Below are 26125 nucleotides of genomic sequence, written 5' to 3'. Positions count from 1 at the left end.
GATCATCTCAATAGATGCAGAAAAAGCTTTTGACAAAATTCAACATCCATTTATGATAAAATCTCTCCAGAAAGTGGGCATAAAGGGAACATACCCCAACTTAATAAAAGCTATATGTGACAAACCAAAGCTAACAACATGCTTAACAGGGAAAAGTTGAAAGCATTTCCTCCAAGATCAGGAACAAGACGAGAATGCCCACTCTCACCATTTTTATTCAACATAGTTTTAGAAGTCTTGGCCACAGCAACAAGAGAAGAAAAAGAAATAAAAGAAATCCAAAATGGAAAGGAAGAAGTAAAACTGTCACTGTTTGCAGATGACATGATACTATACATAGAAAATACTAAAGATGCCACCAAAAAAAACTACGAGAGCTCATCAAAGAATTTGATAAAGTTGCAGGATAGAAACTTAATAAACAGAAATCTGTTGCATTTCTATACACTAACAATGAACTACCAGAAAGAGAAATTAAGGAAACAATCCCATTTACTATCACATCAAAAAGAATGAAACACCGAGGAATACATCTACCTAAGGAGGCAAAAGACCCGTACTCAGAAAACTATAAGACACTGACGAAAGAAACTGAAGATGGCACAAACAGATGGAAAGATACACTATGTTCCTGGCAGAATCAATATTGTTAAAATGACCATACTACCCAAGACAATCTACAGATTAACTGCAATCCCTATCTAAATACCAATGGCATTCTTCACAGAACCAGAACGAATAATTTTAAAAGTTGTATGGAAACACAAAAGACCCTGAATAGCCAAAACAATCTTGAGAAAGAAGAACAGAGCTAGAGGAATCACACTCCCTGACCTCAGACTATACTGCCAAGCTACAGTAATCAAAGCAGGATGGTACTGGCACAAAAACAGAAACATAGATCAATGGAACAGGACAGAGGGCTCAGAAATAAACCCACGCAGACTTCCCTGGTGGTCCAGTGGTTAAGAACTGGCCTTCCAATGAAAGGGACGTGGGTTTGATCCCTGGTTGGGGAACTAAGATCCCACATGCCACGGGGCAACTAAGCCTGCACACCACAACTACTGAGCCCATGTGCTCTGGAGCCCATGTGCCACAACAAGAGAGAAACCCATGCACTGCAACGAAAGATCCCGCATGCTGCAACTACAACCCGTCACAGCCAAATAAATAAATAAATAAAAAGAAATAAACCCATGCATTAATGGTCAATTAATCTATGACAAAGGAGGAAAGAATATACAATGGAGAAAAGATAGTCTCTTCAATAAGTGGTGCTGGGAAAACTGAACAGCTACATGTAAAAGAATGAACTTAGAACATTCTCTAACACCATATACAAAGATAAACTCAAAATGGATTAAAAACCTAAATGTAAGACCAGATAATATAAAACTCCTAGAGGAAAACATAGGCAGAACACTCTTTGACATAAACCACAGCAATATTTTTTTGGATCCATCTCCTAGAGCAATAGAAGCAAAAGCAAAAATTAACAAATGGGACCTAATTAAACTTAAAAGCTTTTGCACAGTAAAGGAGACCATCAACAAAATGAAAAGACATCAGGCATACCCAAATTTAGGAATATCCTACAAAATAACTGGCCAGTACTCTTTTAAAAAGTGTCAAGGTCTTGAAATCAAAGACAGACTGAGGAACTACTCGAGATTAAGGGAAAGTAAGGAATTGTGACAACTCAATGCACTGTGTGGTCCTGGATGGAATCTTGGTCCAAAAAAAGGACATTAGTAACACTACTGACAAAATCTGCATCAGGTCTGTAAATAGAATGGTATCAATGTAATTTCATGGATCTGATCACTGTACTGTGGTTATTTTAGATTTAACATTTGGGGAAGCTAGGTAAAAGTTACACAAGAATTCCTTGTACCAGTTTTGCAGCTAAATTTTTGTAAGCCTGTAATTATTCCAAAATGAAAAGTTAAAAAATAAAAAATATTTTTAATGTCCATAAACTTTAGCCCCAAAGTTCAAATTCTAGGAATCTACTCCACAGAAAAAGTTGCATGTACAAATATGTTTGTTGAAGCATTGTTTATATACACTATAAACTGGTAATTTATACTGACCCCAAGATAGGCTAATTCCATCTTTCCACCAGCTAAGAAACCACATAATTTTTTTTAACATCTTTATTGGAGTATAATTGCTTTACAGTGTTGTGTTAGTTTCTGCTGTATAATGAAGTGAATCAGCTATATGTATACATATATCCCCATATCCCCTCCCTCTTGCGTCTCCCTCCCACCCTCCCTATCCCACCCCTCTAGGTGGTCACAAAGCACCGAGCTGATCTCCCTGTGCTATGCGGCTGCTTCCCATTAGCTATCTATTTTACATTTGGTAGTGTATATATGTCCATGCTACTCTCTCATTTTGTCCCAGCTTCCCCTTCTCCCTCCCCATGTCCTCAAGTTCATTCTCTACGAAAACCACATATTTTTTTCCTGACTTTTTCCCATTAAAACTTTTTCGCCATTTACTAAGTTCTAGGTTGGTGACTTGCAAAGCGTTCAAGAAGTTTATCCTTTTTTCTGCTGCTAGTGCTGAACTCAAATAATTCTGCACAGATGTGCTAATGATCTATTTTGCCTTATCTTGTATAGCTGTAGTTGCAAACTCACCACAGTACATAATCTGATTTTCTACCAAAGTTCTTCTTTAACATAGGACATTAACTTTTTTAAATGTTATCAAAATATTTATTTTTATTAAAACCAAAATAAATTAATACAAGAGTAAGCTATCAAGATACTGACAAATTATAAAAAGAGCCAATTCTATTTGACAAAATAGCAAATAGTTCCATTAATGTGGAATTAACTTAGTTTTTACCTTAACCACCCTTACTTGGCTACTGTCACCAACTTTCTGGTTACTAATCTCGTAAAAGTTATGTTTGCTCCCACCTTTTTACCGTGTTTAATCCTGTGACATCCTTACAAAACACCTTAATGATATATAATTATTTATTGGCTTAAGACTTTTCTTTAGAAAAAGCACAGTGTAGTCCATAACTTTTAGAGTGAAATTTCTTACCTAAGCTAGGAAAAATTTTTAAATAATTGCAAAGGTAAGTTACTAGATAAAATTTCACGTTATATTCCTTGATTCAAAGGTTCATTTTAGGAAGTATTAGAACAATTAACACAAACATTTACTGTAACATATAACTAACTTTGTGCTAATATTATTCCACTCAGTTACTTTACCTGCTTTCTTGATAATGATATGGGTGGTGCCTCAGAACATCCTGCAAGAAACGATCCATCAAACTAGTGGTAGCCATCAATTGTCTACTCTGTGTGGTCAAGTATCTGTGTTGATCACTGGATATATGCTATAAAGTAAAAAGAAAATGAATATTTTTAAATGGGTAATACTCATTAGTAGTGAGAGTGTCACAATATAAATTCATTATACACCTAGTAGAAGTATAAATTAATATACCCTTTCTATAAAGCAATTCTAAAATATGCATCTAAAAACCATAAGGGGGGCTTCCCTGGTGGCGCAGTGGTTGAGAGTCCGCCTGCCGATGCAGGGGACACGGGTTCGTTCCCCGGTCCGGGAAGATCTCACGTGCCGCGGAGCGCCTGGGCCCGTGAGCCATGGCCGCTGAGCCTGCGCGTCTGGAGCCTGTGCTCCGCAACGGGAGAGGCCACAGCAGTGGGAGGCCCGCGTACCGCAAAACAAACAAACAAACAAACAAAAACATTCTGTTTTTCACTTTCTGTACAGTATTCAATAAATTACATGAGCTACTCAATTATTATAAAATAGGCTTTGCATAAATGATTTTGCCCAATTGTAGGCTGATGAAGTGTTCTGAGTAATTTTAGGGTAGACTAGGTAAGCTATGATATTCAATAGGTTAGGTGTGTTAAATGCATTTTCAACCTAAGATATTTTCAAATTACAATCAGGATGTAATCCCATCATAAGTTGAGGAAGATCTGTATCATCTTCCTCTCTGTGGCTTGCCTTTTCACTTTCTTTTGTGTATGTGTGTGCATTTAATTTTTAAATTTTTCTTAAATTTCTCTCAATGTTTATAGTTTTCTGTGCAAAAATCTTATACATATTTTTTATACATATTCCTTAAACGTTGATGATTTTTGATGCTGTTGTAAATACCTTCTTCAAATCTCATCTTCTATGTGGTGTTTATATATAGAAAGACAATTTTTTTATTCTTTTTTTCTAACTATTTTTTATTGAAGTATATTTAACTTACAATGTTATGTCAGTTTTATGTGTACAGCAAAGTGATTGCTATACATATATATATTTACTCTAAGAAGACAATTTATTTTTACGTTGGCCCAAAAGTTTTTAAAAATCACTTAACAATTCTAATAGTTCATCTAAATATCTTTAGGATTTTCTTTGTGCACAATCACACTGTATACAAATACTAACAGTTTTATTTCTTCTTCTCTAATCTTTATCATTTTCTTTTCTTTTTCTTTCTTTATTTCCCTGACTAGGACCTCTGATAAAATACTGAATATAGTTTAATTCAAACATCGTCTATTTTCACGTAATTTATTACTGATACATTTGTAGTTAATTCTTGTTTTTATTTTTAAATCTGTTTTATTATTCTATTCTTGCCTACACAGTGTCCCTATCTCTCTGCTTTCTTATTTTTTTGTGGACTACTTTTTATTATTCCAATTTTATATAGACTACAAAGATCTATATTTTATATAGACTTTTTCCTAGTCTATTAGTGGTAACAGACTATAACATGCAACCCTGACTGATCAAAAGTACTTGTTACTTTTACTCTCTCTCTCTCTTTTTTTAATTTGGCCATGCCTCACAGCATGTGGGATCTTGTGGGATCTTTGTTCTACTGACCAGGGATCAAACCTGCACCCACTGCCTTGGAAGCACTGTAAGTGCCGAGTCTTAACCACTGGACCACCAGGGAAGTCCCCACTCTCTTCTTGAACAATGCAAGGTCCTTAGGTATTAGCTCAATTTACTCCCCTTCCAATTTATATGCCACTGTTGTTAATCTCACAAGATATTATTCATTTACATTGCCCACCTATTTACCTTTCCATTGCTCTTCGTTCCTTCCTGTATCTCTGAGCTTCCAACTGGAATCATTTTCCCTCTACCTGAAAAACTCTTTTTAGTACTTCCTTTAATAAGTGTCTGCTGGTGATAAATTCCCTTAATTTTTGTTTCCTGAAAATATTTTATTTCACCTTATTTACTGAGTATAGAATTCTAAGTTGGCAGTTGTTTTCTTTCTTTTGGCTTCCATTATTTCTGTTGAATATTCTGATCAATATTCAGCTAGATCTGGGCCCCATATGTCTTCACTGCCTTAGTAGTTCACCAAAGCTTTGAATCATATATATACATATATATGTGTGTGTGTGTATTTTTTTCAAGCTTTTATAGTTAGTACAAATTACCTCAGCTACCATCAACAGAATCTTTTTAAATGTCAGTTTAGTACAGGAGTATCCAAATGTCTAAAAATTATTATTCTAAACCTTAAGCAAAAAAATTATACTGAATGCTTATTGACTAGAACTTGTAGTTAAAGCATAAACATGTTTTATCACTAGCAAAAGTTCAACAAATAATTTTCCATTCAAGTGATGATATAATTTCTCAATCATGAGAGAAATATTGAAGAGAACTTGAGATTTATTATCTGCCTCCTCATGTTTATAACCAGCATTAAAAATTATTTCTTTTTTAAAAAGGCAGAGATGTAGAAATCACAATAATAAAAACTCTTCCTAGTATGAATTTAGGTGTTTACTATTAGATCATTAAACAAAACAAATGCTACTAAACAGCATAATTTTTATATATTATAAACTTGTCTTAGATATCATCAAAGATCAAACAGTTTAGCACTAGCAGAAGCTTCATTATATGATTGCTTCACCTATGAGACAATTCCACAGCTGAAGAAAAACTTGAGAATCTTCTAAGTTAACAATCCTGGTCAGAAAGCTGCAGCTACTATGACCATGAATACTTATTTCAAAATCTCCATACTTGATGTTTCACAAACTCTTCCAACAAAAAGAAGAGAAAGGAATACTACTCAACTCATTCTATGAAGCCAGTACTACCCTGATACCAAAACCAAACACATCACAAGGAAAAAAAGCTACAGATGAGGACTTCCCTGGTGGCACAGTGGTTAAGAATCCGCCTGCCAATGCAGGTGGCACAGGTTCAATCCCTGGTCCAGGAAGATCCCATATGCTGCAGAGGAACTAAGCCCTCACACCACAGCTACTGAGCCCGCGTGCCACAACTACTGAGCCCACATGTCACAACTACTGAAGCCCAAGCACCTAGAGCCCGTGCTCTGCAACAAGAGAAGCCACCACAATGAGAAGCCCGTGCACCGCAAGGAAGAGTAGCCCCCGCTCGCCACAACTAGAGAAAGCCCGCACGCAGCAATGAAAACCCAACACAGCCAAAAAAAAAAAAAAAGCTACAGACAATATATCTTATGGATATATATGCAAAAATCTGCAACAAAATACTAGCAAGCCAAATCCAGCAACATATAAAAAGAATTATACACCATGACCAAGTGGAATTTATCCCAGGAATGAAAAATTGGTTTAACATCCAAAACTCAAACAGTGTAAATGCTATAGACTGCACTGCGTCCACCCCTCCCACCTCCGCCAAATTCTTATGTTGAAGTTCTAACCACTAATGTGGCCGTATTTTTAAAAGACAGGGCATCAATCTTCATGAACTTGGATTAGGCAATTTTTTTTTTAGGCAATTTTTATGACACCAAAAACACAAGTAACAGAAGAAGATAAGACAAATTCAACTATAGCAAAAATTTAAACTTTTGTGCATCAAAGCATAAAATTCAAAGTCCTTACCTTGTCTTACAATGACTTACAAAATCTAATGCTCTGAATTCCTCACCTGTCACTTAACTTCCACCCCCCACCTGACCTCCACCGCAGCCACATTGGCCTCCTGGCTTTTAGTTAGCATGCTAACCACTCTTCTGCCTCAGGGTCTCTATCCTTGCTCTCCTGTCCCTCTACCCAGAAATTCTTCCCCCAGATATAAGCAAGGCTGGCCCCTGCATTTCATTCAAATCTCAACTCAAATGTCACTTCCTTAACCTTACCTGGCCACTCTCCCTAAAATTGCACACTCTTCCCTATTTTATTTTCCTCATAACATTTATCACAATCTGACATACTATGTACTAAACTTATATGACTACTTACTTCCTGTCTTACTGCACTAAAGTATAAGCTTCATGAATAAAGGAAACTGATTTTGTTCATGGCCATATCCCTAGAAACTTAAACAGTATCTGCCCATTAGTAGAGTCTCAATATAGTCTGTTCAATGAAGGAATAAATGAATTTAATTAAACGTAAAAGAAGGGAAAGTTACGACTAGGTCCTTTGTGGTATAACCATAGTAATAGGATCTTCTCACCTGTTCCAGGTTATTATAGTGCACACAGCAATAGCTGCAATATCCTGGTCTGTTCTGCATATTGAATAACCAAAGTCAGATGGCTATTGTCCTTGAACACTCAAACTGGAAAAAAACAAAAATGGCAAAAGCACAGTAATTCCTTATTACCATAAGGAAAATAGCTATGATAATATCAGAGACCAGAAATTCATTCTTGGGTCCTACCCACTCATATTTCTAATAATTGCGAAAACAGACAAGGCTACCATGAGCTACTGAACCAATCAATGAGCCTGGAATAAAATGAGACCTCTGAATCTTCTTTTCTTTTTTAATTGAGGAATAGTTGAGGCACAATGTAAGTTTCAGGTGTTCAACACAGTACAATTCACAATTTTTAAAGGGTATATTCCATTTATAGTTATTATAAAATATTGGCCATATTCCCTGTGTTGTACCATATATCCATGTAGCTTATCTATTTTATACATAGCAGTTTGTACCTCTTAATTCCCTACCCTTATCTTGCCCCTCTTCTCTTCCCTCTCCCCACTGGTAACCACTAGTTTGTTCTCTATCTATGAGTCTGTTTCTTTTCTGTTATATTCACTAGTTTATTTTTTAGATTCCACATATACGTGGATATATATGATATCATACAGTATCTGTCTTTCTCTGAGACCTATGCATCTTCTAAAAGAGTAGTGTGTTGCCAGTATTTGAAGCCTAGATGACTACATTTTTTATTGATTTTCTAAGTTGTTAAGAGTTATCAGAAAGTGATTCAGTATTGAATACAGTACTCAATTTATAAAGACAAATTACTATTTCTAAGTTGTTACTATAGTATATTTACTATACTTTAACAAAGCTTATTAATTTTCCCATTATGTTTCTACACAAAATCCCAGATTATGTGAACTCTCAGTGTCATATATAACATCTTATTCTCTAGCATGAGAGTAAAGATACTACATTTATTTTCTGCTTAATCCACAGAGGCAGATTTTAAAGTAATTTATCCAACAAAGTTGCTAAAAAACAAAATAGCAACTAATACAGCCTCTGAAACAAAAGACATTTCTCTTCTGACAATTACATAAACCAAACGAATATGAAGAATTTTTTTCCAATTAGTGCAATAAGATTTCTCTACAAATAAAGAATAGTTTCCAAGTTTCTACCCTCCTCCCCAAAACTATAATCCTTCATCATTACATACTGCATTACATACTGGTTTCCAAACCAGGCTGAATATAAAAATCATACCCCAAAATTCTGATTTAGTAAATCTGAGAATAGAGCCTAGAATTCAGAATTTTTTAAATTTCCCAAGTAATTATGATACACACACAATTTATTCACATACACAAAATATAACAAATTTAAGTAATAAATTAAATACAATGAGTTTTTTTGCTGTTTTGTGAAAGTGAAAATAGGATTTTAAGAGATAATTTCATCAAGGTTTTAATTCTAATTATTTTAAACACTCTTATCTGTCGAAAAAAATAAAGAGAATGATCCTATAACGTTATGAGTGTTTCTGATAAGATTATCCTGCAACAGAAAAAGTTTATTCATTAAAATCAATGTTCAAAAATTGAAACCACAGCCTTAAAACCAATAAGAATAGAAAAGCTTCATTAAATCAAAATGCTATCGTAACATTCACTTACCCATTACTTTTTATTATGAGAAACTTTGATAGTTTCTGACTTCTCACTTATAGGGAAAATAAATCAATTAAACCAGCTTCTGAAATAAAGAATATATAAGAAATTATTTACTTAAAATTTCGTCTTTTTTCCATTAACTTACGTCACTTATTAACCTGAAGCAACAAAATGAAAGAAAGTTTAAGTTGTATTCATAGATGTGGCAATTTTCAGGCTGAGAGAACTCTAGAGTTTAAACCTGAACTCTGAAAAATCATTAAATAAACTTTTTAGTGCTTTATTTAAAATATAATTAAAACATTCATTGAATAAAAGGCAAAATGAAAGCATGAGTCTAACATCACACACACACACACACAAAATTTAAAAACTTTAAATATTTTTTGATCTTTAACCCTTATGGACTTTAACTCCCATGGCATTATTACCTGCCATTTCATCATCTCTAGTGCCATGCCACAATGAAACAGAGCCACAGTAAACCAAAAGCACCTGTTGGCATTTGGAAAAATTCACATGCTAAAACCCCAAAAACTTATGGAATCAAAATCCCCTGGTGGGAAGCCAGGCACATGCATATTACACATATTTAAAATGTTCCAAGGTGATTCTGATATAGGTTGAACCAATAATACGTCATTTTTCATGTACTAACAAAATTCTTAAAGAGATCATTTCTTTGGGGCCCGGGATTACATCACTTTACAAGACCAAATGGGTCTTTTTATACAAACTCTGAATTCTATTGGTACCTGGTATTTTTATAAAGTAACAAATCATTTACCTTGAGCAGAAAAGGTCAGATATTTCATCAGCTATATTTAGTCCTGGCAAACATCTATAAATTAAAATAAAACTGTTTAACAAAAAATGATAAGCCCTATGAGTGTCTACCATTAACCAAATTAAATAAATACCCTCGTCACAATTTAAGTTTGAAGACTGACACGATTATGTTTCCAGTAATAGGAGAAAAACTACTAACTTTTGAACACAAAGCACTTTACATACTATGACGCACTGAATCCCACATGACCTCTTAAGATGTTCTGGAACAGAGTAACTCTGAGGGTGCATATAACCCACCGTCAAATACTTCAGATCTCTGGGTTCTGGGAACAGTAGCTGTAAGAACGCGAGGCACACCTGTGCCTCTGGGAGGGTTAAGAACAGAGGCCATCAAACCCAAAATGAGCTTCATGAGAGACTTTTCAAAGAAATATTTATGTGAAACTTAAGTTTGAGTCCTGAACTAACTACACAACTCTTAGCTTTTGTGTTAGTTTTAATAAAAACTACTGTCAATTCCTTATCACCTATCTATATCAATTGACAATTAAGCCAAATTATCCTTTTTTTATTCGTCCACATTGTCGTGGGCAAAGTGTTAACCCCCCTACCGAGGATCACTGGTTAACAAGAAATTCCAGCACTTGAACTCAACACTTGACACCACCATACGATCAAGGAATAAACATTTAGCACCTACCCTGTGCAGGGTTCTATGCTAGGAGCGTCAAGGGATAGACAGAAATATAATACAAGCTTTCTTGCTCTCAAGAAGTTTAGATGGAATTGGGAAATAAATGCAAAAATATCAGGTGGTATCTGAGAAATGCCTAGGCACAAATAATAAGTGCAAATAGGTTTAGCTGCAAAATTCAGTTTTAGCTGGAGGAACCAGGGATGTCACGGTGGATATGTTTTTTTTAACTGGACATTGGAAACTGGGTAGAATTTGTTTACACAACTGTCAGGAAAAGCTATTCCAAGTAACAAAGAAGCAAAGTATAAAAGCAAGAAAGCGCAAGATACTTTTGGAGATAGTGAGTTGACAAATTCATCTGGAGCTAAGTTTTCATTTAAGAATTTAAGGGGCAATAAAGCAAGAAAAGTAGACTGAGTTTTGACATGATAGGATTTAAAAGCAGACTAAAGATTTAGACCATATCTTCAGGCAGTGTATAAATTTTTTGGAAAGCAGTGTACTCAAGGAGGGCTTTAAGAAAATTCTGGAACAACAGTTCTTTCCTACTCAAAGATGCTTTTCATAGGATAAGGAATATAACTGTTAAACTATTCAGCACTATTTCCTAGAATATTGGAGAATTAGTTAATACCCAAAACATCCAAGTTCAAAGAGTCAGTATCCCTTAGAGCAAAGACTTAGTCTCATTTATACTTATAAATTAGGAAAACACACATTAATTTTTTCTTTAAGAAATGACTTTTATTAATTTTATGATATTTATTAATTTATTAATTTTTATTATGAAAGTAAAACAAAATGATAGTACAATTATAAAAATTAAGAAATAAAGAGCATAAAATCAGCCGTAATTCCACTACCCACCATTTACATTTGCCATATATTCTTCTTTGTTCTAAACATGTTTTTACAAAAAATGGAATGGTACTACCCATTCTATTCTATAGTCTCCTCTCTCATTTAACCATATATGATGAGCACCTCTATATGAGATTATATATAATTCAAAACAGTATGTTTAAAGATTGCATACTATTGCATACTATTTCATTTTATCAGTGTAAGATAAAAGCCCTCTTATCTGATAAGACCCAGTAGTTGGTGAGTTAACTTTTTAAAAATTGGTCAATAAGATGATTTTTAAAATACATACACACATAACCTTAATATTTTATCTAACTTAAAACATACAAATGAATACATGTTTGATTTAAGGTCAAGATAGACTTTTTTGTTTCATTGAGGGCTTTTTGTGGATAGGACAGCTAGACTTCCAAGTCTTATTTTTTCATATTTTCATAAACACATCATGATTTACCCTCAAGGAGTTTCTGAAACCAAGTCCCCCTAAGACCAAGTTCCCCTGACGAGTTTATGATTAACCTCTCTATCCAAAACTTTACTCCCTTTCTTGTCCCACCCCTGCTCCCTTTAGGATTGAGAAGTATCAAAGAAAAGGGGAGACTGAGACCAAGCAGGACCCTGTGGGGCCCTCCCAGTTACAAAAGCCCCTCCATGTCCCCCATTTCTTGTTTGTAGAAAAAGGCTTTAGTCTCCTAGGCCTTCCCTGGTTCCAAAAAGCAGACTCAAACAGTTACAAATTAGGGAAGTGAGGGAATGCAGAAACAAAGGAAAAGCAGTTAGGCAAGAAAAGTAATGATAGCTTAAACAATATTTCAGCAGTAAAACAGAGTACTAGTTCCTCTTCAAGGGATATACATAACAATCTGAAGCATATCTTTGAGTTTTTCTGCAGAAACTAAGACCCCCCCACCCAGTGGAGGATGGTGACTACATGCTAACAGGAAGGCAGACCCCAGACTGGTTGGAACCAGAAGGTTAATGATTAAGAATCCCGAAAAATCACCCTGTTACCTCACCACCAACCAATCAGAAGAAAGTCCACGAGCTGCAACCCTTGCCCCAAATGTTGGCCTTAAAAAACCCTTCCCTGAAAGCCATCGGGGAGTTCGGGTCTTTTGAACACGAGCTGCCTGTTTTCCTTGCTTGGCACCCTGCAAATAAACGCTGTACTTTCCTTCACCACAACCCGGTGTCAGTAGATTGGCTTTGCTGTGCAGCGGGCGAGCAGACCCAAGTTCGGTTCGGTAACATTTCCATTTTGGTTCCTCTAAAACAGAATAAGAACTTAAAGACATTTTCAAAACTGAGAGAAGTATTACAATTAATGTTTAAGATTTCCCCCAACCTTTTACAGTTGTGATACCCAATTAAGTGCTTTTGCAACAGCCTTTTTTTGAGGCCAAAGCATTTGATTTATTTTTCATAAAAATAAAGTGCTATGAAAAATGACAATGCTTACACTCTTATTTCATTGGTTTATGTAACATTTAAAACTGCAAAACCAATCTGGGGCAGTGAAGAGAGATCTTTGAAATGCCTGAGATAACTTCAGCAGAAGTGTCACAAAATAGAAATAAAGTGCTTTTTTTTTTAGTATTATTTCTTGCATACCTGAGATCTTTACCTACTGCAGAGATAAACAAACACATTTTTGAAGTGCCTTGAATTATAAGTGTGTGAGTTTCTCAAGCTGACAGTGGTACTGAATAAGAGCTAACAAAACCCAGAATCCCTGTGGCAAATATTTTTCAGTTGCTTGACAATAGAGACATCAGTTCAATAATAAATAAGTAAAGACAATAGAAGGGCATTTGGTCTACTGAATAAGATAATCTAAATTACTTTTCTAGCAATAGAAAAACAATTGGGGAGCAGTCACAAAACAATGGCTAAATCATATAAAAAGACCATCTTAATTCAGTGTCCCTTTCCTTATAACATTATTAACCGATTTTCAATTTCCCCCTCTTTTGGATTATCCACCTTCTATGGGTTTACCTCTGGCGACAAGAATTATCCTGGATACCTCCGTTCAGTCTAAATAGCTAACCTGTAGTGAGTACTTAATCTGTGCAGGCACTAAATCAACAGTTTCACATGCATTATCTCATCTGAATATCAAACAGCCTTATATAGCTGGTGTTCCGGTAACTCCCACTTTACAAATCAGGAGAGAAGCACTATCTTGTTCCAGATCACACACAAATAACCAGCGTAGCTGGGATTTGACCCTAGGTCAATCTGAGCAGTTTATGCTCTTAACCTCTGAACTTCTTTAAAAGGCTTTCTCTCTGTATTTTCAGGAATGCTAATTGATTGTTTTAATATTAGGTGAAAACAAATAATTAAGATCTAATTCGCTACAATAAACACTGTCACATGTTCCAAAGAAAAAAGTAGAACTATTGTTAAACTTAATTGCATCATCGCTCCCATTCTTTTTTTTTTTTTCCCTCCCTTTCTGAGATGAGCGCTGACAGTACCTTAGTGACTGTGACTTTCAAATTTGATTAGCATGGCACACGGGAAGCAGTACATTTTATATCACAACCCAGCATATGTAGACACACATGCACACACCACACACACATGCACACTTTATAAGTTTCACAAAACAATATCTTCATTACAGGTAATGCATTCTGGTATTTTCTATGTTATCTTATTTCGGCTTATGAAACCAGTGGTTATGACCCACTACATTAATCTCACAATTCACTAATGGTTTGAAAACTGCCATTTAAAAAAACACATTGCCTCAAATTATTAAGCGAGCAAACAATACTTCATAGAAAATGACTGTTACCCTGAATTCAGCTTATTTCTATCCAACATCTTGGCCACTGCAGTGATATTTTATTAAATCTTTTAGGAGTTTCTTTGCTAAGGTTGGCCACTTGGTCAAGGTTCAGGGAGAAGAAAATTCTTGCTTTACAGGCTTTGGGTCCAAATCAGTGCAAGTTGAGAAGGCAGTGGAAAGATGTTTATGCATTGATATAGAAACAGTCCTTCATGTATTAAACAGTAGATCACATTAGCACCCCATTTATGTAACACGAATATCTGTTTATGTATCCCAAATTGTTAATAGTGACTCTCTCTTGACGATGAGATTGCTATAGCTTTTTCAGCGATTTTTCCCCCCCGATAGTACATAATTGCTGTAAAAAACAAAAACAAAGGTAAACAAAATTCAATTTGAAGGGGTAAAAAGCGTTTTAGTTCCGTGAGAGTCAGTATCTCTCCCACGCGCTGCCAGATTCATCGCGCCGGAAAATGTTAGGAACTGGAAAGGGCCTTAGGAGCACGTGATAACAACGGCGTAATTTGACCAGATTTGCACAACTGTTGCACGACAATAGTAAAATGATTGTTAACACAAAAATCTAACGTCTCCAAAATAAATTCTGATCGCCAGAGGCCGGTAAAGGCTAGATTTGGGGACAGCTGGACACAACGCAGGGCACTGGGAGAAAGGGATTTGTGGACAGGTGGCTCCGGATCTCGGCCCCATAGGTGCCCCTGCACTTCCCGCGGGCACAAAGCCCTAAATCCGACCTCCGCAGGCCGCCTCCTCCCCTGCCCCTGCCCAAGGCCTAGTCCGCGAGCCCCTCCGACCTGGGGCCCCCGACAGACGGGCAAGGCAGCCTGCGCGCCACCTCCACCCACGCCCCAGCCACCTCGATCCCGGCCCGGAGACGCCGGCCCCGCTCACGTAAGAGGGGCAGAAAGGGACTCGGGGTGAGGGGAAGCCAAGGACCTGCGAAGCGGGCGCTGGAGCCGGGCGAGCAGTCTACGCGTCCGTCTGGAGGAAGAAGTCTCCCCGCGAAAGAGGCGAGCAGGCCCCACCCCCGGCCGCGCGCTCGGGGCCCGAGATCTTCTCCTCTGCTGCGCGCCTCCCGGCCCCGCCCCTCCCGCGCTCGCCCCGCCCCCACTCCGCCCTGCGGCCGTTCTCACCTCGGTGGAGGCCGCCGTGATTCCTTCCCGGCCCGGGTGGAGGCCAAGGACCCAGGGAGTACGCTCCCTTCCTATTCCGGATCCACCACGACGCCCAGACCCCCGGGCTGTCCGGAGAGCCGCCCGCCGCCCGCGGAGCCAGAAATTGGAGCCACCGTCTCTCCCGCCAGTGCGGGAGGATAAGCAGAGCGAGAGCGTCACTCGCAGGACCCGGGTTCCGAATCACGACTCAGCCCACGTAGACGTCCACGGGGAATGTAGCGTTGCAGCCCTCATTAAGGTTTGACGTCAACGAAGGTGCGAAAACAGGGGCCCCTCTGACGCAGGAGCCACGGGACCGCCCCCTGCCCACCCCCGCCCCTGGTGGTTGGAGTACCCTTCCTCCCGCCGCGCTGTCCCGTCCCCACATCTTGAAAGGGAACACTTCCTCCAGGGTCAGGGCCCCAGTCCGGAGCTTGTGAAATTAAACGTGTTCCAACCCAAAAGACTAGGCTTATAACGCAGGATAGACATCAAGGTTTTAGCATTTGAGGGACCAAATAGAAATTGCTTGCCAATTCAAAGCCACGTAGGAACTGTAGAAAATGGAACTAAGAGAGCTAGTCTTTCGCGCTGCTTTCGTGTGTTTCCCGCGTGAGGTGCACCTAACAAAAGCTGCTGTTTAATGAGCGCTTACTTTGTGCTAGGCATCGTGTTTAAGGTTTACGTGTGTATTCTTGCAATTCATACTCAGGGCAACCCTTTATAGGACCTTAGGACGAATGCTATTATGACCCCCTTGGACAAATGAGAAAAGTGAGGTTTAAAGAAGTTAGGTATTCAGAGACCTGCATTGCATATGAAAGGGTGCCGAATATTGACCAGAATCTACTCAGTCATTTAATTATATTCTGTACCACTCACTACAAGTATAGTGGTGTGCAAAAACAGTTTTGTGTATAATGGATACAAACCTAAATCAATCACAGTACTGAATATATCATAATAATCTGTGATAAGGAAAATTATCATACCTAAAATGAGAGGGCCTCCAGTTGGAGAGCTTATGTCTTACGTAAAAATAATCTTAACATGAGCTACTTTGCTCTTTGGCTCTTGCTGTAACTATCATTATGCTTTTTTGGAGAGCTTGTGACATTGTCCCCCTCCCCTTTTTTAAACCTATCCATTGCTTTGGCATCCGTAGTTTCCATTCTTTATGTAATTCTCAGCTCCTGCCTCCCCCACTATATCTTTCCCCCTGTTACAACTTTCTCCTCTGCTTTAAATGAGGGCTATTGCAACTGTTCGTTCGTCAACCCCTTTAGATTTTTTAAACACACCAAGAAGTACTGATTTCTTTTAAGTTAAGCCCTTTCCAAATCCCAACCTTGGAACGGATCAAAGAAAACCCATCACCCATTAACCCAGCCACCATGACATGATGTATTTCACAGATGCTAAGACACACATTTTTCACTCTTTAACATTTCTGAAATCGGGGTGCATTTTACAAACTGGCCTCAATATTGGCCAGGTGGCTATTATATTAACCTAGTTGTCCTTCCCTCCACACATAGGAACTTGAATGTAGCTGTTCACATTGTCCTTATTTCAACTGAATTAAGTGCATTTTTTAATATAATAAAGCCCACAGCCCTCAGAGGAGGAAATTAACAGGAGGAGGAATTAAGGGGAGGGAGAGACACAGGAGTCTCTCAGACTTAAAGGGAATTTTTCTTAGAAAAAGAGGGAAGATTTTCTTAGAAAAAAGCTGTTCACATTGTCCTTATTTCAACTGAATTAAGTGCATTTTTTAATATAATAAAGCCCACAGCCCTCAGAGGAGGGAATTAACAGGAGGAGGAATTAAGGGGAGGGAGAGACACAGGAGTCTTTCAGACTTAAAGGGAGTTTTTCTTAGAAAAAGAGGGAAGATTTTTCCAAGACCAAAAAGAGATTTCTCCAGCACTTACAAAAGAGAGAGATGGCACTCGCTACAAGCTATTAAACCGTGGGAGCCCTGAATTACTCACCAAGTACATTAGTTCTTAATGCACTTTGGAAACCTATATCTGAACAGTTAAATAGTAAGCCTAACATCCCCCCCCCCAAAAAAAGTGAAATTACATAGTTATTATTCCTGATGGTATGGTTAGTCAGTTACAACTGCTCTTAAGTTTTAGTCCAAACAAATCATTGAAGAAGGAAAATGAGTCTGGATGTTACCTGAAAACCATCCATTGAACTCTTCAGGATAGATCAAGAAAGTGCTGGCATCAAAACTTGAGGAATAGGATCTGCAGCTTGGAAAAAATCCTGGATTTGGTAATGGAGCACTTTTTGAAGGCTTGGTGCACCACCAACACTTTTGGTGGCACAAAAGACAGTACTGTATGGTAAACCACAGCCATTAACAATTGATTCAAAAAGTGATTTAGAAAAGTTGGAAAGTGAAGAAATTTGGGGAACACCATAACCAATTTTACTTATATTTCCTTTTTTATTGCATGCACAAGATTGATACATAGCAGTCTGTATCTGAGTCTGAAACTGTTCTTTCACTAAGTATGAAATAAAAATACTAAGTTACAGGAAACCATTGCATGTTAGTTTGGTTGGCTGCATTTTTTTCCAACGTGACACTATCATGTAAAATTAGAGGAAGTGCTATCCTGCATCAGATTAGCAGTCCTTCCAGACCAGATTTCTGTCAAGTGGCAATGGGTGCATTTTCGACAGAGTTTAATTATCTTTAAGATGAAGCTCTAAAACTTGTAATTTCCCCCCAATCCTTTATTAATCCACTACAGATCTAAACCCATACATTCAGCAAATATTTATTTAAAGGACCCTAGGAATCAAGGTTGGGATTATATGTATTCCATTCCCTCCTCAGGGAGAAAAATGATCCTATGTGTATGTTATTTCATATTCTTTCTTCAAAGGAAGAATAAGAGCTTCTCTTTTATGTCCAGAAATCATTCCAATAATACCTGTATTTTGTGAACTGTGTAAGCTAACATTAGGCTAATGTCTTAAGGGAGAAGGCTATAGGGAAAACCTAGATCTCATTCCTGAGTCATAAAAGAATTTAGATTCCATAGGTTTAGAGTTTGGATTATATTTCCCCCAAGTTCTGTTATTGTGCCTATCTACCTATTCACAAGTCAGATCATTATGAAGGTCTTATCCATTAGCTTGGCATTTTACCTCTTTAAAGGGTATAATGTCATCTTTAAGGGAAAAGAATTCACGCATATGCCCCATTCAACTCACAATTTAAAAATTAATGAGAATGGTCACAAAATACATCCATTCATTTTATCTTGTTCTTGATTCTTTCCTGTAAGATATTTCCCATCCTTGACAAAAATTTCATCTAAAAGAAGAAGGAAGGGGCTTCCCTGGTGGTGCAGTGGTTAAGAACCTGCCTGCCAATGCAGGGGACACAGGTTCGAGCCCTGGTCCAGGAAGATCCCACATGCCGTGGAGCAACTAAGCCCGTGTGCCACAACTACGGAGCCTACAAGCCACAACTACTGAACCCATGTGCCACAACTACTGAAGCCCACGCTCCTAGAGCCCATGCTCCGCAACAAGAGAAGCCACCGCAATGAGAAGCCCATGCACCGCCGCAAAGAGTAGCCCCTGCTCGCCACAACCAGAGAAAGCCCGTGCACAGCAACCAAGACTCAATGCAACCAAAAATAAATAATAAAAAAAAAAAGAAGACGAAGGAAGGATGAGGAAAAGATAGTAGTGCTAATGTGTTCATCTTTCTGATTGTTGGAACAAGAGGTTCGTGAAAGGGAATGAAAGTTAAAGTATATAGCTTAAAGTTGCAGAGGTATATGGCGGACCGAGGTGAATGGCAGGGTAAATACGGGGAGGAGAGCACAGGGGGAGACAGTGCCCCAACCCCAGCCTTGTTCGAGTCAACTGCATAACGTCTAAAGTTGGCAAATCACTAAATAACAATATAAGCCTATTTCTAACTAAGCGTACAGACGATCCACCAGAACTAAAGACCAAAAACATTTTTGCTAGTTGCTTCTGCTTGTCAGGAGTGGATGTAGACAAAAGCACGGCACCAGGGCAAGCGGCTACACTTTTAATAGCATAACATTTTCCCCCAGATCGATTTAAAATTATGCACAGTGAGATTTAACATCTCTGTTCTAGTCTTCCCACCCTATTCTTCTTTCAGTCTAATCAGATCAACTCTATTCCACTTTTACAGTCTGTGGAAACACCTGTAATACACCTTCATACAAAGACAAAGCTGGGACATGTTTGGCATAGTTCGCAATAATTCTTGACCAGTTTTTACCATACTCTACTCCTTTCTCTTTTTTCTTTCTCTCCTTCCCCTCTTTTGCTTCCGCCTGCACATTTTTTCTTTTCCTTCCTTTTTTCTTGCTAGCAGAAACATAGGTTGTAGCCTTCAAAAACAGTGCTTTCAACTTCTGGTAATGATCAGGACCAAAAATGTCATTAACCTAACACTTGCTCCTTTCTTTTTTTTTAAATAAATTTATTTATTTTGGCTATTCATTGCTGCATGTTGGGTATTCATTGCTGCATGCGGGCTGTCTCTAGTTGTGGCGAGCAGGGACTACTCTTCACCGCGGTGCGTGGGCTTCTCTTTGCAGTGGCTTCTCTTGTTGCAGAGCACGGGTTCTAGGCATGCGGGCTTCAGTAGTTGCGGCACTTGGGCTCAGTAGTTGTGGCTCGACGGCTGTAGAACGCGGGCTTAGTAGTTGTGGTGCATGGGCTTAGCTGCTCTGTGGTGTGTGGGATTTTCCCGGACCAGGGATCAAACTCGTGTCTCCTGCACTGGCAGGCGGATTCTTAACCACTGCAGCACCAGGGAAGTCCCCTTGTTCCTTTCTTTAGCTCAAAAATCATGGCAAAACTTATGTTCTCTGGAGTTTTAACTTTAAAAAACACAATAATTCCTATTGGCTTTCTGTATGATGAAGTCATCAATATGAGAACTATATTCTTGAGCCTTTTCCTCTAAGCTCCCAGATGTTTTCACTGGTTGACTTGCAACAATATTAGAAGTATTCCATTGGAATACAGTTGCTATAAGGAAGAATTTAGAGGCTGATGTGAATTCCATAGACCCTATTTTTTAAAAATTCACTGGTGACATTTGATTATTTGGAAAGAGCTCCAGAATATATTAAGAGAAAAAAGCAAAGTATAATAATTTTGTGTTAGAGAAGGAGAACTAGGAGTATAAATATATACAGTAATTGTATTTTCACAAAGAAACTCAAATGAAACTCAGGAAATTAATAAAATCATTTATGACAGAGCTGAGGTTGTGAGAAATGGGAAAGATGACAGTGAAGAGAGTGAAATTTTTCTCTGGTGCTTATTATGTTATAGTTTATGAGTTATCTGAATTTTTTCTATGTGAAATATTAGCTAAATTAAAATTTAAACTAAAGTAAATTAGACAATGGAGAAATAGAGTTCTGATGATGGACTCTGGAACAGGAGCCCGACTCAAGAGGCTTTTGGAGAAGAGGGTGTAGGGATGAAAACTTTGGCATCCTTGGAAACACCATTTATGGGTATTTGCTCCTAAATGGACCTCAGAATCCCTTGTACATGACCATACAGTGAATAACAAACTGGAGTCAGAACTGGAGTCATTTTGGTGGTGGTGGTGGTGGTGGTGGTCATTGTTGTCATTGCTGTTGTTTTTCAGAAACTGAGGGGCTGCTTCCCCACCTGAACCTGAGACTGCCAGAACAACTTGTCCAGACCACCAGGGACCTGAGAGCAGAGAGAATATCTGCTGCCTGGCAGCCCTGCGTGGGGCTTTCCAGCATCAAAATAGACGAACCAGGGCTTCCCTGGTGGCGCAGTGGTTGAGAGTCCGCCTGCCGATGCAGGGGACACGGGTTCGTGCCCCGGTCCAGGAAGATCCCACGTGCCGCGGAGCGGCTGGGCCCGTGAGCCATGGCCGCTGAGCCTGCGAGTCCGGAGCCTGTGCCCCGCAACGGGAAAGGCCACAACAGTGAGAGGCCCACGTACCGCAAAAAAAAAAAAAAAAAAATAGATGAACCAGGGTACAGAGGACTTTCCACCTTTCAGAAAGGATTTTGGCTCACTGTTGGAAAGGACCTTGCCGCGGATAGCATCACCCCAGCCCAGGAGTTCACTGCTAAAGAGGACTTCGCGTCCTCCTCAAGCTCTTACGCAGAATTACCCCTTGGACTCAACCCAGCTGTGTCGCTCCACACTTACAGCAGCCTCTCCTACTCCTCCCCTAAGCGTCTCCGGGACCATTTACAGCAATATCACCCATGGGGTGTCTACCTTCCAGAGCTAGCCGCTTACTTCCCCCGGGATCCTGCTATAGTCTACCCTGCCTGGTAAACTGTAAGTAACAAACCTTTCAAACTTTTGCTAATTTTACTGATAGGTATGTTAGTGATCCATTGCCTGCTTGTTTGCCTCGTAAAATACTGTAATAATGTAGTTCCCTACTGTTATATTTATTTTATTATACTTCATTTTATTGTGGTAAGAACATTTAATGAGATCCACCCTCTTAACCGAGAGTCAGGTATACAATACTGCATTTTTATGTGTAGGCACAGTGTTGCACAGCAGGTTTCTAGAACGTGTTCATTTTTCGTATCTACTATGACTAAGGTATCATCCTTACCGCCAAGCCTCTGAGAAATGCTTGAGTGCCACAGGGTCAGTTGTATTAACTGTACTGTCTTATTTAATGTACTCCTAATTCTCTGGCATTTGGAGCCTGTGGACACTGGGAACCCGCTCTCCAGGATTAACTACATCCAAGAGATAACAAGCAACTTGCCCGCCAGCAAAACTTTGATATGCAAGCAAACCAATTCAGAGTCCATACCCCCTTGCCCAGGCGGATCCTTTTATCAGACCTCTGCAGTCCAGGACTCTATCCCCTGCCCTAATCACTGCAGGGCCAGGTGTGAGACTACTGGAGACCAACCTTATGGTCCAGGGTTCCTAGTAACTGTTCCAACTCTCCAATCATAGTTCCTGCTCTTGTTTATCTTGCCCATCCCCTCTGGAGAAAACCTCCAGAAAGGACCCTGCCCCCCGTTCACCTCTCTCTTCCCGCTGATCCTGCAGACTGTCTTCCCTGGTGGCCCTCCTGTTTCTAGGGGACTGTGAAATTAGTACAGGACTTCTTCCTCATCACAATTATTTTCGCTGCGCGAGTGTCTTACTATTTATGCTCAAAACAAATCCAGAGGGCTTCCCTGGTGGCGCAGTGGTTGGGAGTCCGCCTGCCGATGCAGGGGACGCGGGTTCGTGCCCCGGTCCGGGAGGATCCCACATGCCGCGGAGCGGCTGGGCCCGTGAGCCATGGTCGCTGAGCCTGCATGTCCGGAGCCTACGCTCCGCAACGGGAGAGGCCGCAACAGTGAGAGGCCCGCGTACAGAAAAAAAAAAAAAAAAAAATCCAGGGTAGGTTTTTAGAACAACTGGCACTGCATGGCAGAGTGGTTTCACCAGACGGAGATGGTAGGTCCTCGGACTGCTTGGCGCATCAGTGGGACCCAATGGCAGCAACCACTGCCTAAAGGGCACCGCTGGCGCTTGGCTGGCTTGCTGCTTGATGGCTACTGCATCGCGTTGCTTTTTGTCGGGTGTTAGTAGTGTGATTTCCCAGCCTCAAATTGTTTAAGTGGCAAGACATGTCTTACTCAGGAACATAGCAGTAGTACGGGGACTTCTCTAATGGGAAGTGGAGAAGTCCTTAAACCCTTCAAAAAAAAATTGAGTGTGAGGGGCTTCCCTGGTGGCGCAGTGGTTGGGGGTCCGCCTGCCGATGCAGGGGACGCGGGTTCGTGCCCCGGTCCGGGAGGATCCCGCGTGCCGCGGAGCGGCTGGGCCCGTGGGCCATGGCCGCTGGGCCTGCACGTCCGGAGCCTGTGCTCCGCGGCGGGAGAGGCCACAGCAGTGAGAGGCCCGCGTATGCAAAAAAAAAAAAAAAAAAAATTGAGGGTGAGTAGGTACAACCATTCTAGAAAACACAATGCAGTTTCCATAAAAAATAAAAAACAGAACTACCATATGATCCAGCAATCCCACTTCTAGGTGTATATCCAGAGGAAATGATATCTCACAAAGTCATGGCAGCATTATTTACAGTAGCCAAGACATGGAAACAACCTAAGTGTCCATCGATGGATGAATGGATAAGCAAAATGTGGTGTATAGATATATACAATAGAATATTATTCAGGGTTTAAAAAAAAGTAAGTACTGGGGCTTCCCTGGTGGCGCAGTGGTTGAGAGTCCACCTGTCGATGCAGGGGACACGGGTTTGTGCCCTGGTCTGGGAAGATCCCACATGCCGCGGAGCGGCTGGGCCCGTGAGCCATGGCCGCTGAGCCTGCGCGTCCGGAGCCTGTGCTCCGCAACGGGAGAGGCCACAACAGTGAGAGGCCCACGTACCGCAAAAAAAAAAAGTAAGTACTGTTATTTGCTGCAACGTGGATGAACCTGAAGGACATTATGCTACGGAAATAAGCCAGACACAGAAAGGCAAACACTGTGTGATCTTACTTTTCCGTGGAATCTAAAAAAGTATAGTTCATAGGAGCAGAGAGTAAAACAGTGGTTGCCAGAGGCTGAGGGTGGGAGAAATGGGGAGATGCTGGTCAAAGAGTACAACTCTGTCTCCTTGCATGGCCCTGGAATAAACCTTTCTCTGCTCCAAACTCTGACATTTCGGTTTGTTGGCCTCACTGTGCATCCGTCACACGAACTTGCACTAATAGTGAGTCACGGGGAGGTGTGTGTAGAGAAGCAAAGAAAGGCTGGGGGGCTTCCCTGATGGCGCAGTGGTTGGGAGTCCGCCTGCCGATTCAGGGGACGCGGGTTCGTGCCCCGGTCCGGGGGGATCCCGCGTGCCGCGGAGCGGCTGAGCCCATGGGCCATGGCCGCTGAGCCTGCGCGTCCAGAGCCTGTGCTCCGCAGCGGGAGAGGCCGCAGCAGTGAGAGGCCCGCGTACTGCAAAAAAACAAAAAAAAGAAGGGCTGGGAAGCTAAGGGGATGAGGGCAGATTCAGCGTGGCAACTACAATGCTGCAGGATGACAGTTCAGCAGGCCTCAAGCAATTGGTGGACCGTGGGCAGGGCACCTCGTGGACCGTGGGCATCTTGTGGGCTGTGGGCATCTGGTGGACCGTGGGCAGGGTACCTCGTGGACCGTGGGCAAGGCACCTTGTGGACTGTGGGCATCTGGTGGACCGTGGGCAGGGCACCTCGTGGACCGTGGGCACCTCGTGGACCGTGGGCATCTCATGGACCGTGGGCAGGGCATCTCATGGACCGTGGGCATCTCGTGGACCGTGGGCAGGGCACCTCGTGGACCATGGGCATCTGGTGGACCGTGGGCAGGGTACCTCGTGGACCGTGGGCACCTGGTGGACCGCGGGCACCTGGCGAACCATGGAGAATTGGCAGGACTCTGGCAACTGGCACACCGTAGTTCAACAGCAGGCTGTACTCTTTTTGCCCAAAGGGGTAGCTAATGATTTTTGGGTGAGTCTGCAGGTGCCAGACCCCCCCTCCCCCAACAGAGACCCCAAACTCAATTTCTTAGACCCCCAGGACTCAAAGCGGAGAAGGATACAGCCAGTCACAGGCAGACCCACCTCGGGCTAAGAGAGCCATTTGCAAAACAGTAAGGGGCATTTGAGCCTCCTTTGGAATTCAGTTGGCTTTTGAGTTTTTTCTTCTTAAAGAAACAGGGTGTCCCCAACAGGCTTTAAGGAGCTTCCCTAGGGATGAAATTTACCAAGGCCATCTTGGAGAGGCTTTGCAGTTGTTACTACTCTTGCCCCTTTGCTCCAGGTGGGAAATGAAGAGCGTACCCAGACCTTTAGGTCCCTGAGACCCGGAGAGTAGTCACACGCCATTTCAAGCATCAGAGATCTGAGCAAATGCTGGGAAACCTGGAAAATCATGGTGAAATGTGGTCACAAATCATGGTCTGGCAGGCGTGGAGCAGGGAGGCCAGAGGAACCTCAGAGAACCTCAGCATCTGAGCAGGATTGCGGTGCTGGGTACTGCCGGACCGCGGGCTACTGGCGAACCACCGCCCGAAGGAAGTTGCTGCTCAGAGTCCAGCAAATTCTGCAATCCATATTTAGAGCCAGCAGCATACAATTCCTCTTCACTTCCTAGCTACCGGCAGCCCAATCCTGTACTTGGGCTCAGGGCTTTTGGTGATCTTGGGGGAACCCTAAAGGGACCAAACTTTATCAGGAATCCCAAAGCTTAATTCCACGGTTGAAAAAAGGCGAGTTGTGCTCTCTTTGACCAAGGAGTGAGTCCATTCTCATTCTTTGGGGGGCTATGTCCGTCCTAGTGCTCTGGCCTCTGGTAGACAGAGTCATCACGAAGCAGCAGGAGGGCAGTAGGTAAAAAAGGAATATGGTAATTCTTTTGGCTCTTTGGTCTTTTCCTACCCCGTGGGTCTTCTCTTAAAGGGGCAGAAGATCTCCAGCCAGGCTTAAAGGGCAGTTTAAGTTTGAAACACTGAGTTCAGCCTGGGAGAAGTGGAGGGCAGCGGGGCGTGTGTGTGTGCGTATGCGTATGTGAGTGTGTGCACACGCGCACGTACGCACGCACGCAGGTATTCATTCTACTCTCTC

The 26125-nt window shown here is 40.8% G+C and overlaps 2 protein-coding genes across 2 annotated transcripts in view; one reads left to right on the top strand and one right to left on the bottom strand.

The window, feature by feature from the left end:
• ZDBF2 (zinc finger DBF-type containing 2) overlaps positions 1-15375 on the bottom strand; it is a 30267-nt gene extending 14892 nt beyond the window's left edge. Inside the window, exons 1-4 of the mRNA XM_033429231.2 lie at positions 9940-15375; positions 9156-9234; positions 7495-7599; positions 3240-3367 (exon numbers count right to left, since the gene is read on the bottom strand). Of these exons, the coding sequence (XP_033285122.1) occupies positions 3240-3367; positions 7495-7554 (188 nt within the window). The 5' untranslated portion in view covers positions 7555-7599; positions 9156-9234; positions 9940-15375. The remainder of the gene's footprint in view (positions 1-3239; positions 3368-7494; positions 7600-9155; positions 9235-9939) is intronic.
• Positions 15376-19109: 3734 nt separating this feature from the next.
• CMKLR2 (chemerin chemokine-like receptor 2) overlaps positions 19110-26125 on the top strand; it is an 82911-nt gene continuing 75895 nt past the window's right edge. The window contains exons 1-2 of the mRNA XM_033429272.2: positions 19110-19245; positions 21170-21846. The gene's annotated coding sequence lies outside the window, so the exon portion shown is untranslated. The remainder of the gene's footprint in view (positions 19246-21169; positions 21847-26125) is intronic.

Source organism: Orcinus orca, chromosome 7, assembly GCF_937001465.1.
Source record: "Orcinus orca chromosome 7, mOrcOrc1.1, whole genome shotgun sequence".
NCBI classification, from domain to species: Eukaryota; Metazoa; Chordata; class Mammalia; order Artiodactyla; family Delphinidae; genus Orcinus; species Orcinus orca.
The sequence above is the reverse complement of the archived record's forward strand: the minus strand, read 5'-3'. Positions and strand labels throughout refer to the sequence as shown.